Source organism: Myxocyprinus asiaticus, chromosome 22 (genome assembly GCF_019703515.2).
Source record: "Myxocyprinus asiaticus isolate MX2 ecotype Aquarium Trade chromosome 22, UBuf_Myxa_2, whole genome shotgun sequence".
In the NCBI taxonomy this organism is placed as follows: domain Eukaryota; kingdom Metazoa; phylum Chordata; class Actinopteri; order Cypriniformes; family Catostomidae; genus Myxocyprinus; species Myxocyprinus asiaticus.
In genome coordinates, this window is record NC_059365.1 from 31389711 (window position 1) to 31401866 (window position 12156).

At 42.1% G+C, this 12156-nt stretch overlaps 1 protein-coding gene across 8 annotated transcripts in view; it reads right to left on the reverse strand.

The window, feature by feature from the left end:
- Positions 1-3581: 3581 nt before the first annotated feature.
- LOC127413032 (prominin-1-A-like) overlaps positions 3582-12156 on the reverse strand; it is a 118197-nt gene continuing 109622 nt past the window's right edge. For 7 of the 8 annotated variants that reach the window (XM_051649833.1, XM_051649829.1, XM_051649831.1 and 4 more), the window contains 3 exons: positions 5844-5948; positions 5245-5279; positions 3582-5129 (listed from right to left, as the gene is read on the reverse strand). In XM_051649833.1, coding sequence (XP_051505793.1) covers positions 5879-5948 — 70 coding nt within the window. In that variant the 3' untranslated portion in view covers positions 3582-5129; positions 5245-5279; positions 5844-5878. The remainder of the gene's footprint in view (positions 5130-5244; positions 5280-5843; positions 5949-12156) is intronic. The other variant, XM_051649835.1, reaches the window with a different exon arrangement.

Genomic DNA, 12156 nt, shown 5'->3' on the forward strand with positions numbered 1-12156 from the left:
GCCTTAAGTGCCTCCCAAGTCATGCCCACAGAGGATACTGAGGACCAGTTGGTCTCCATATAAACACTGATTCCAGCCTTTAACATTTGTTGGAATTGAGGATTTTGCAAAAGGATTACATTAAAGCGCCAACTATATGATTTCTTTTTCTCCATATATGGCAGCACCTCTAAACTCACCAGGGCATGATCTGAGACTAAGATTGAGCAATCAACGACAGATGAAATGAGGGATTTAGATATAAAAAAATATATATTCTAGAATAAATCTTATGGACTGATGAAAATAATGTATAGTCCCTACCAGATGGGTTCAAAAGACTCCAAATATCTGTAAGACCAAGATTTTTACACATCCTATGAAGCATCAATGTTGCTCTAGGAGGCTTACACACTTTTGCTTCGCTATGATCAAGGACTGAGTCCATCAAAAAATTAAAGTCTCATCCCAGTATTATATCATGAGGTGTGCCAGCGGCTCGCATCATCTTCAAGATCTATAAAAAAGCCCTGATTATCAGCGTTAGGTGCGTAAATATTATTTAAAATCAACCTTTGCCCCTGAATTTCTGCTAAAACAATAATGACTCTTCCTAATTTATCTTTAATCTGTTTGAGACATTTGAAATGTAGATGTTTATTTATCAATGTAATGACTCCCCTGCTCTTACTTGAGCCAGCACTAAAGAAAACATGTCTACCCCATATCTCCCCAAATTTTTCAGCTTCCTGTGGGGAAAGGTGCATTTCTTGAAGAAACACTATATCATATTTCTTACGTTTAAGAAAATAAATAACCTTCCTTCTTTTTATGGGGTGCCCCAACCCATTCACATTCCACGTGGAGAGTGTTCAGTTCTTCGGGCAGTCATACGAATGTTCAGTAAGCCATCCCATTCGGCTGATACATGAGTGCAACAAAAGACCCATTCACTCCAATGTCCTGCAAGAGATATTCCACAAAACAAACTCCAGGCCACAGGAGGCATAAGCACCAAAAATGTGCAGATTTATCCACAAGCTGTCCCAAAGAAATGATATTACACAAAACAAACTCCAGCCACTAGGCGGAACTAGCACGGAAAGAAACGAAAAAGGTGCCCAGATTCCTCGGACAGTCAAATGTATGTTCAGTGAGTCAGGTCCACTAAGCAGCAACATGAAAATCACCAATGGCTTATTCACTCGATTATCTTTATGAAGGACAATGCTTGCTGTAGGCATGTAAATTCTCTATGGCCATCCTTAGTATCTATTCTCAGTTTGGCTGGAAACATCAGTGCAAAAGCAAACTTCCATTGATGTAAGAGATTCTTGCTTTCCTTGAATCGATCACATTTCTCTCTTGTCGAATTCACAAAGTCTGGGAACAAGAAAATGCTGTGGTTCTTCCAAGAAAGCTTTCCTTTACTCCTCGCCTCACGTAACACAAGATCTTTATCGGATGATCTCAGAACTTTGGCCAGAACTGATCAGGGCCTGTCTTCCTCTGCGGATCTCCGAGCCGGGACTCTGTGAGCTTGCTTGATTTCCAGGTTATGGCCTGTTATGTCGAGCAGACTTGGGAAAAGCTCATCTAGTAATTTTACCATATCTCTGCCTTCCTCATGCTCAGGAATTCCAACAATTCGGACGTTGTTTAGACAATTACGATTCTCCAAATCCTCCAGCTTCTCTCAAACGTGTTGCAAATCCACCTTGGTTGCTAGCGGGTTAGCAGATAATTCCCTCTCTGATGACTCCAGATAATCGATCTGTTTCTCGCCGTCCCCAATCTTGTAACCAACTCAGTGAATTTTGACTCCATGGCCGTAATTGATCGACATATTACAGCAAGATCCTCCAAGTCCGCTACGACCTTCGTCAGCATCACCGACATACTGGACAGTTGACGCTGAATTTCTCCCGTCGCACCGTTCAAACTGAGTCTGCGGCCCTGTCTGGGGTATCAGCTTGAGCACGTAAGTGTCTTTTAATGTCTCAAGAGCCAGAGGATTTTGAATTCTTTGACATGTCTTCATAGAACAGTTAAGAATCAGGATGTATCGAATCTCACCGGTTTAAGACACAAATAGTATTAAAACTAGCAAAGTGCGCAGAGCTCGCCGTTCACACGTCCGACCCTCGCGTGGCACCACCAGAACTCATTCTGACCATATTCCTTTAATCTTTTAACTATATTGTGCATTGTAGTGGGTGAAATGCCCAAAATCCTTCCAATTTGTCTTATGGGAACATTATTCTGAAAGTGCTGGATTATTTGCTGAAGCATCTGTTGGCAAATTGACAAGTCTCGAATGATCCTTTCTCTTGAAGGACTAGGCTATTTTTGGAGGCTCTTTATATACTATGACATGATTGCCTCACCTGTTTAACATCTCCTGTTTCACAGTCTTAAATTGCCTTTTTTTGGAGTGTGTTGGGACAGTAAAATCATCTGATTTGAAATTACCATACATTTTCAAAAAAACAATGAAATTCACAGGTTAAAACATAATATAATGTGTAGTTGTAGTATAGCAAAGGGTGACTATAATTTACAAATCACTCCTTTTTGTTTTTATTAGCATTCTTCATACTGTCCCAACTTTTTCGGAATTGGGATTGTACATCAAATGGTGTTAAAAGGTCCTTTCTCCATAGTTTTATCACTGACAGGGAAGCGCTGTCAGAGATTCTTTTATTTAATGAAATAACAACCTCCGCGGCTCTATCATAGGAGAGAGTGGAACAGTCAACTAGAATGTCTACAGGACCGCCGAATTATGCTATTTTATACTAAGCTTGTAGGTTAAACTTGGTAGAAGGGCTCTAGCGCTGTGGTGTGTGCGTCAGTGTAATGACTCTGGGCGGTCACATTACAAAGGTTTCGCCCTTCACACCAGTGTTTATGCTGTGTTAACGGTAACGGTTTTTGGTCTTGGCAGGATTACATCTGTTTAAGCTGTGCTGCTGCTGTTGTTACTACTGCAGCTGTGCAAGTACGAAGTCACAAATATGCTATGTTGAGCAGACATGCTGGTGCACAATTAGACATACAATACCTCTGAAGCAGATCTAGAAAGGAGGAGGGTTTCTGAGAGAAACTATTGTAGTGGGCTGCAGTGAAACTGGCATACATGCAAACAACCGAGAAAATGTAAGTGTTAGACAAACAAAGAGTACACACGTGTATTGGCTAAAAGAATACATGCCAAATGATATATCAGTTACACTATGTGAGCTGATCAGTTTAAATTATTAAATGTCAAAGGACCTGTCAGCTTGCTCCATGTAGACTGAACTTAAAATCATTTGTGGGTTTAGAAAACAAAGTGACCATTTTATTTAATTTACTCAATAGGAGTATTTGAAATAAATTGGCATTATGCTGTGTTATATGTTAGAAAAATGTGCCCTCATAATGGTCAAAAATGCCCCTAAAATGGCTGTCAAGTCACTGTAGGTTTAGAAAGCTGTATCTGAAAAACACTCTGTTTACAAACAAAAATCCCTCCATTCTTAGAAACCATCTTATTTTCAACTCAAATTTGCATGTTATGCACAGTGGTTGAATAAGGGAATTTACAATGCCAGAGAAAATTTTATTTTAATCTGAAACTTTATTCACAATATTTTACAGTTTTAGCCAGCCTAACCACATGGACTTGAAAACCAATGGCACTGACAATCAGTCCCACCACAACTAAACATCTTTGAGCAAGCTTAAACAACAAGTATGCACATGCTACACTTGGTATGGCAAAACAGTGAGATTTTGAGGTGAACAGAGAAGGGAGCTTTCTGGATATGAATCAAGTACAACACTTTACCTGAGGCCTTAATAACACTGTCATATACACAATGTAGCATTGCAGTAACATATGTAGCACCTGACAGAATGTCTCTAAAAAGAGATCTAATAATAAACAACAGTTGAGATATTTGGTGACGTCATTGTCAATGAGTATGACAGCGTTAAGTAGGCTCCGTAAAAGTCATCCAGTAAAGTGTAAAGTGAAATCCTAACCTGTGAATTGAGTCTGTGGTCTTCTCTTGCTCTCCTACAAGCAAATGTCTCTGAGATACATTCACTTTTTTAAAGTTGACAATCATTTCACATATCAACAGATGCATGTCCACAATAATTGTTATATCAAGTAAATAAAAAACCCTAATACCTGAGACCTACACAAAACAGGATTTGATGTTAAAAAGCATTTGATGTTTCAGTAATCCAACGTGTTGGAGAACAACTGTTAGTTAAGTCAGCAATTAGGAATTGGAATATCATTAATAACTGAGATATTTAGAAAGACTAAAGAACATAAAAACTGCCATGCTCTTTTTTTAGGGGGTGTTACCAAAACCAGATCCACCATATCTTGAATTTTCCAAGTAGAAAAAGCGAGCATAACACATACAGAAAATGTTACCTGCTAAGCGGATGTCAGTTGCATATATGTAATTTAGATTTCAACCACAATTATGATCTTAAAACTAACACCTGACCATGGCTAACTTGTACCACAAGCTAAAAATCTAAAAAGGCAACAATCCATTCATCCTTGAAATGGCTTGACAACATCTATCTTTACCAGATTAGCACTACCTCATATACAGTAGTTAGCACTTCAAGCATATTTTAGAAAACCTATGTTATACATGTTTGTTCTGTGTTTTATTTGTGGCTCATGGGTGGCTGGCTTGATCTTTTTCAACAACAACAACAATCCCTTTAGTCTCTGAGGTTCAGAGTTAAAATTCAGTAAAATGACTTCAACACATTTAATTCTCAACAATGTTAAAAACCAAAAAGCACTATAAAAAAGAAAAGAAAAAAATGCAGCAGTAAAAGCATTGTTATGCCTGTCACGTGATTTCTCAAAGACTGTAAACAAAGACTTGTAGAGTAGTAATTAAAACAGCCATATACTGTGAACCCTCTCTGACTCTGTGACAGGATGTGACATCAGAGAATAGCTCTTTGAAGGGACAGTCCCTTCAATTTTAAGGGTGCAAAATATTCAAAACAACAAATCATTTTGTTGACAATTGATGTTACGGGAACATGGACAACAGGCCACAGCTGCAAGTCTTTTTCTTCATGTTGTCTGTCTGTGAACCGAGCTTGTCGTTCACCAAGAGGGTCTGTGGTAAAGAGAAGATATTCACATTGTAAGATAACACATTCAGTATATTTGTTATTTTTTAAATTAAATTGATTCTATGCTAGCATAAAACAATGCCAATTTAAACAACTCACATTCCACAAAGGTTCAATTCCAGTTTCCAATAGCACTGTGTGAAGAAATAAACAAATATTGCAGAATTTCACCCACTGTGCAGTTTCAAGAAAACACAATAAAAGGCAAAGTGTGACACGAATGAACTGGTGTACATGAGATGTGAGATGAGATTTAAGACAAAGGTAAAGAAACAAAACACACAGCAAGCTTTGGTATCTATCTGTTTGCAGAGCTGTTAGAGATGTTTGAAGTCAAATATTGGCAGATCACAATAATATGGGCCAGTAGTTAGTGATGAATGCTAAAAAACACAATCCACACAAAGCTTTGGAGAACTATCAGCAAAGTTATACAGGCGGAATGGTTCTGAAGATGGAAAGACAACACAAAACTACCCATGCTGTTCATACAATGACAGAGAACCAAAAAGAGAACAGAAATACTTTAAAGTTCATGTCAATAGAGGTGGTGAAAGGTAAAGAAACAATAAAACAATCAATTAATCAGACAAATGCATACCAAAAATTTTGATGTAATTAGTTGGATTAGGAGGAAGAAACATGCTTGTTAAGGAGAGAGGTTGCATCCATTTTCTCTCATCTGCAGCTTTCATTACCTTTCTGTAGTTGAAAAACTGACGTTCCTCTTTAGTCACCAGTCGGCATGGCGAGGGGGCGCAGAGGCCCGTGGGAATCGAGTTATAGTGTCATAGGTAGGGATGCTTGAGGCACAAAGTGAAAAACTGTCAAGGTCAGAGGGTATTTAACTCCCCACCCCATCATTTCTCCATCCATCTTTACCCCATTGTTCTTATAAGGGCTTTTCACACTATGATTACCCCTGGGCCAACATCTTTTTAAACCCCAGGTTTTGGTAGTTTAACCATTGGTCTTACAATTGTTACATGCTTGTATTTCTGAAAGAGGATAAGCACCTCTTTTAAACCTGGGTTAAGGTATAAAATGTAAAATAAAAAAATGGTGCTAAAATGATATATTGGGTTGTTAAGCAACAGTCAGCTAACCAAATACTACACAGTGATCGCATCATTAAATGTTCAATCGTTTTAGGGTTGGTTTAATGGTTGGTTCCATTTTTTTTTTTTATTACCGGAACCATATAATTTTCATGAGTTTCAGGCTACATTCACATTAATCCGGATACATTTTTAAACTGCGTTTTCATAACGCTCTCCGTCCACACTGCCGTTTTCGAACGTTTTCCAAAAGTTGCTCGTCCACACTTAATCAAATGAAAACTCCCCTTACTGTGCATGCCAAAAAAAAAAAAAAAAACGGCATTCAATGTACAGTCTGAAATGCAATCGTCCTCGTGTTCCGTCGCCAGACAGCAATTCGTAGTAAACTTCCCGTCGCCTTTTTAAGGAATGCAATGTGAAGATTGTACAAAGTTACATTTATCTATAAGAACGCTATCAATGTGAATATCAGGCACAACAACACCGCTACAACATACAACATCTTGATTGTTTTGGGTTGAATGGATCACATGACTGCGTCACGTGACAACAAATACGTTATAGCTTTTAGATATCTCAGTTTCCCCTGTCCACACTACAATGCAAATATGGCAAAGGTCAAAGTGTAGAGAAAAAGATGTGTTTTCAAACAAAAATTTATTAGTGTGGACATGGCCTCAGTTCCATTAACGGTTCTTGAACACACATTGTTTCACTGATGCAGATGCAACACCGTAATAAAATACTATTACTAAGATTCCTGCTTTCCACAGACCACCCACAGTCCATTCTCCAATCGTCTAATGCACATAGCACACAAAACTGGAAAATGCTTTCTCAATCAACTCAGCGCAAATCTGATTGGCTGGTTCGATGGAACTTCCACGAGTAGACTCACACAGGACATTTTGTCAGTCCGCCTGGAAGCCAAGTTGTGTTCACAAGATTCCGCATTGATAGAATCAGCATTTTTGAGGACAAAATAATCATAGAACTTGCCCAAGTTTGCCAGGTTAGTGACATCAAATCTTTTAAAGATATTCAGAATTTCATTTGAGGCATGTCGCAGAAAGTGAAGCAGATATCCATGAGCAGAGCTGCATTTACTGCTTGGTTTACTTGATTATGTCTGTGAAATTCTCTATAATGAGGTTTTCTATGCTGTACTTAGACTCTCTACATATTTTCTGCTCTTCTTCTGTGTGTTTTCTGTGCAATTGCTTATGGAGACTGTTATATGAATAATTTTTTCCCCAGTGTTGGTCTTTTATTATGTATGATACATCTCCAATAACCTCGCCCTTTCACACCCAATGATGACAAAACTGACTGTGATTGGTCACTTAACATGTCAGTTAGATGGCTTTTCCTGTTTAAATGGGCAGTCCTTGGCCAATTAAAGCTGCTGTAGTTCCCAGACCTTTGCTGTAGTAATAGGTCTGGCTATATATATATATATATATATATATATATATATATATATATATATATATATATGTCATGAACTCAACAACTTCCTCCACTCACCACCAGAGGTCTCTCTCACCCGAGTTCTGAGAGCTTCAGGAGCTACACTTCCCAGCATGCCTACCTGGACTGATTACTTCCACACCTGTTCCCAGTTCCAATGACTATTTAAGTACTACACTAACTCAACTCTTTGCGAAGTCTTGTTTTGCCTAGCTCTGCCTTTGATTTCGTGATTTCTACATTGATTGTTTGCTGCCTGATTATAACCACGTCTCTGATTTGTCTACGCTGTTCCATTGCTGGAGATTTACCCTGCCTGTCTGTTTATGATTTGTACTTCTACTAATAAACCACACATGGATCTAAACCTCAGTTTTTTGGAGTCTGTGTTACAGAAGACTTCGCCAACTACTGATCCAGCGGCGCTCCTTCAATTGTCTACTGAGGTTTCTGCTCAAGCAAGTGTGTTGATGGTTCATCAGCAACAACTCACCCGGCTGACTACTTTAACGGAGGAATTACTAAAGGCTTTACAATCCTCCATATTCCAGTTCCGGAACAACCACCACAGGCTTCCCAACCCACTCCAGTAAATAACCCTTCCTCTCCAAACACCTTCACTACCGACCCACAAATTGCTTTGCCGGAAAAGTTTAATGGAACATCATATAAGTGCAGGGGATTTTTGATGCAATGTTCTATGTACTCCTTGTTGACTGGAAGGGCTCTGGACTGGGCTACCGCCATATGGTCTAACGAAGGGGCAAGGCTCACCACTTTCAATAATTTCCACCAGCGCTTCCGAGAAGTGTTCGAGCACCCCGAGGGAGGAAGGAATGCTGGTGAGCTGTTACTCTCACTCCGTCATGGGAAAGACACCGCTGCCGAGTTTGCGCTTTCATTTCGCACTCTCACCGCTCAGACAGTGTGGGTAGAGGACACACTCAAACTACTGTTCCAAAGAGGACTCAACCCGGAGCTTCAATCTGAGCTGGCATGCCGCGATGAGGGGAGAACCCTGGACCAGTTTATTGATCTTGCTATTTGCCTAGATAATCTCATCCGCTCATGAAGACCAGTCTACTCCCCTACTGTCACCTCACAGATCACATTCAGCACAGGTGAAACAGAATCCATGCAGATCGGGCATGCTCATCTGATGACGGAGGAGAGAGAATGCCGCATTAAGCAACGTCTGTGTTTGTATTGCGGTCAGGCCGGACATCTACGAGCTACCTGTCCATTACGGCCAACCCAATCTGCAGTAACATCATGAATCCACTGTTCTCCTCTTCCTGTATTAAGGTGCCTGTCACTATAACGGGTTTTCAGAATATTATCACTACTCAAACCATGATGGATTCTGGTGCCGCAGGCAATTTTATTGATGAAGGGTTAGCCAAGAGGTTCGAGATACCACTAATCCCCTGTGCATCTCCTTTGGCAGTGGCAGCGTTTGATGGATGCCTTCTGGGGACCGGCCACGTTCATCACGCCACTACAGACATCACTCTCCAAGTTGGCACGATTCACACAGAGAAGACAAGCCTCTACGTCATTCATTCACCACTCAACCCTGTAATACTTGGATTACCATGGCTTCAACAACACAACCCACAAATCTCTTGGCGTGAGGGGCAAATTTCCTGGTGGGACGCAACCTGTTTCTCCAGCTGCCTTATGCCCAATTCACCTGTTTCCATCGGAACCACTACTGTCATGGAGGACTTCACAACAGAGCTAAACCTAACCTCTGAGTATGACGACCTCGTCGAAGCCTTTAGTAAGGCCAAGGCTTCTCAACTCCCTCCACACCGTTCCAGTGCCTGTGCTATTGAACTTTTGCCTGGCACTACACTGCCACGAAGGAGGATTTTTCCTTTGTCTGAACCCGAGTCTGAGGCTATGTAAAACTACATTGAGGAGGAACTGGAAAAGGGCTTCATCTGACCATCTACCTCACCCACGGCAGCTGGGTTCTTCTTCGTTGGCAAGAGGGATGGAGGGCTTCGTCCATGCATCGATTACCGCGTTCTCAATGATATAACGGTAAAGTTTCGTTATCCTTTACCTCTGGTTCCAGCAGCACTTGAACAGTTACATACCGCACGGTAATTCACCAAGGTCGACCTTCGCAGTGCATACAACCTCATACGCATCTGAGAGGTGAACGAACGGAAGACAGCATTCTCCACCAGCAGTGGCCACTACGAATATCTGGTTATGCCTTTCAGATTGGCTAATAGTCCTTCAGTGTTCCAGTCATTCATAAATTTTGTGTTCAGAGATATGCTGAACCAGTGGGTAATTGTGTACATTGACGATATCCTCATTTACTCGAACTCCCTGGAGGAACACATCACCCATGTCAGAGCTGTCCTTCAGCATCTAATCCACCACCAACTCTACGCCAAAGCCGAGAAATGTGAGTTCCATCAAACTTCTGTGTCATTCCTAGGCTACGTCATCAGCTCAGAGGGGGTTGCCAAGGACGACAACAAGGTACGTGCAGTACTAAACTGGCCTCAACCCACTTCCGTGAAGGAGGTGCAATGCTTCCTAGGGTTCACCAATTTCTACAGGCGCTTCATCAGGGGTTTCAGTTCAATCGCTGCCCCACTGACATCTATAAGGGGAGGGGGCACCAAGCTGTGTTGGTCTACAATGACCCTCCAGGCCTTCAAGAACTTGAAGTTTCGCTTCACCTCCACTCTCATTCTGCATCATCCTGACCCCAATACCCCGTTCACAGTGGAAGTAGAAGCCTCCAACATTGGAATTGGTGCCATACTCTCACAGCGACATGGTACGCCTCCTAAACTCTATCCTTATGCTTATTTCTCTCGTAAGTTATCTCCTGCAGTACGAAACTATGATGTGGGCAACCGGGAATTACTGGCTATGAAAGCAGCTCTCGAGGAATGGTGACATTGGCTGGAGGGGGCAAGAAACCCTTTCCTTGTGCTTACTGACCATCGAAACCTTGAATACTTATGCTCGGCGAAAAGACTGAATCCAAGGCAAGCAAGGTGGGCTTTGTTCTTCACTCGTTTCAATTTCACCATTACATATTGTCCTGGTACAAAGAATTCCAAGGCCGATGCACTCTCTCGTCAGTTTGAGTCTGACACCCAGGTCCAGACTTTGGAACCCATCATTCCCACATCACTAATCCTGGCTCCTGTCCAGTGGGACATCATGACCTAGATCGCCCAAGCTCAGATTCAGGACCCAATTCCCCCTGACTGTCCTCCTGATAAGACCTATGTACCACAGCTCCTTCGGGAGAGGACCTTACAATGGGTTCATTCCACCACCAGTTCCGGACACCCAGGTATCGCAGCCACACTTCAACTGCTTTGGAACCATTTCTGGTGGAACACTATGCAGGCTGAGGCCATCTCCTACATTAACAACTGTCCCACCTGTTCAGCTAACAAATCCTCCAGGCAACTTCCCGCAGGACTCCTCCAACCTCTGCCTATTCCCCATTGACCTTGGTCTCATATCGCCATGGACTTCATCACAGATCTCCCTGTCTCCCAAGGTAATACAGTCATTCTAACTGTTATTGATCGGTTCTCCAAAGCATGTCGTCTAATCCCTCTGCCTAAGCTGCCCACAGCCTTCGAGACAGCGGATCATCTTCTGCATCAGGTGTTTCGCTTCTACAGACTGCCTGACAACATCGTCTCCGATAGGAGTCCACAGTTTACATCTCGGGTCTGGAAGGCTTTCTTTCAACAACTCAACGTTAACATCAGTCTCACATCAGGATACCATCCACAATCGAACGGCCAGACCGAACGCTTATACCAGGAGATCACTCGCTTTCTGAGAATGTATTGTCACCAGAACCAAGCTGACTGTAGCTGGTACCTGCTGTGGGCAGAGTATGCCCAGAACTCTCTTCTGAAGTCGTCCTTGGGCATGACTCCCTTTCAATGTGTGCTGGGCTTTCAACCCCCTCTATTCCCTTGGTCAGGAGAACCCACAGAGCTACCGGCCATCAACGACTGGCTATGGCGGAGCAAGGAGGAGTGGGACCAAGCTAATGTCCATCTCCAAAGGGCAGTTAAGAGACAGAAGGAACAAGTCAATCATCATCGACACCCCAATCCCGCCTACACACCAGATCATTGGGTTTGGCTCTCAACATGTGATCTATGCCTCCGTCTACCATGCAGAAACTCTTTTCAAAATTTCTTAGACAGATCACTCCAGTATCTTCTTGCCTCCAACTACCCTCTAACTATCGCATTTCTCCCACCTTTCATGTTTCACTGCTCAAACCCGCTGGTGGTCTGAGGGAGGAGGAGGAGATCGATGATCCTAACCCCCCGCCCATAATCGTGGATGGCGTGGAGGCCTATCTGGTCCAAAAACACCCCGACTCCAGATGTCGGGGTCGCTCTCTTCAGTACTTGGTTGACTGGGAGTGGTATGGTCCGGAAGAGCAGTGCTGGGTCAATGCTGATGA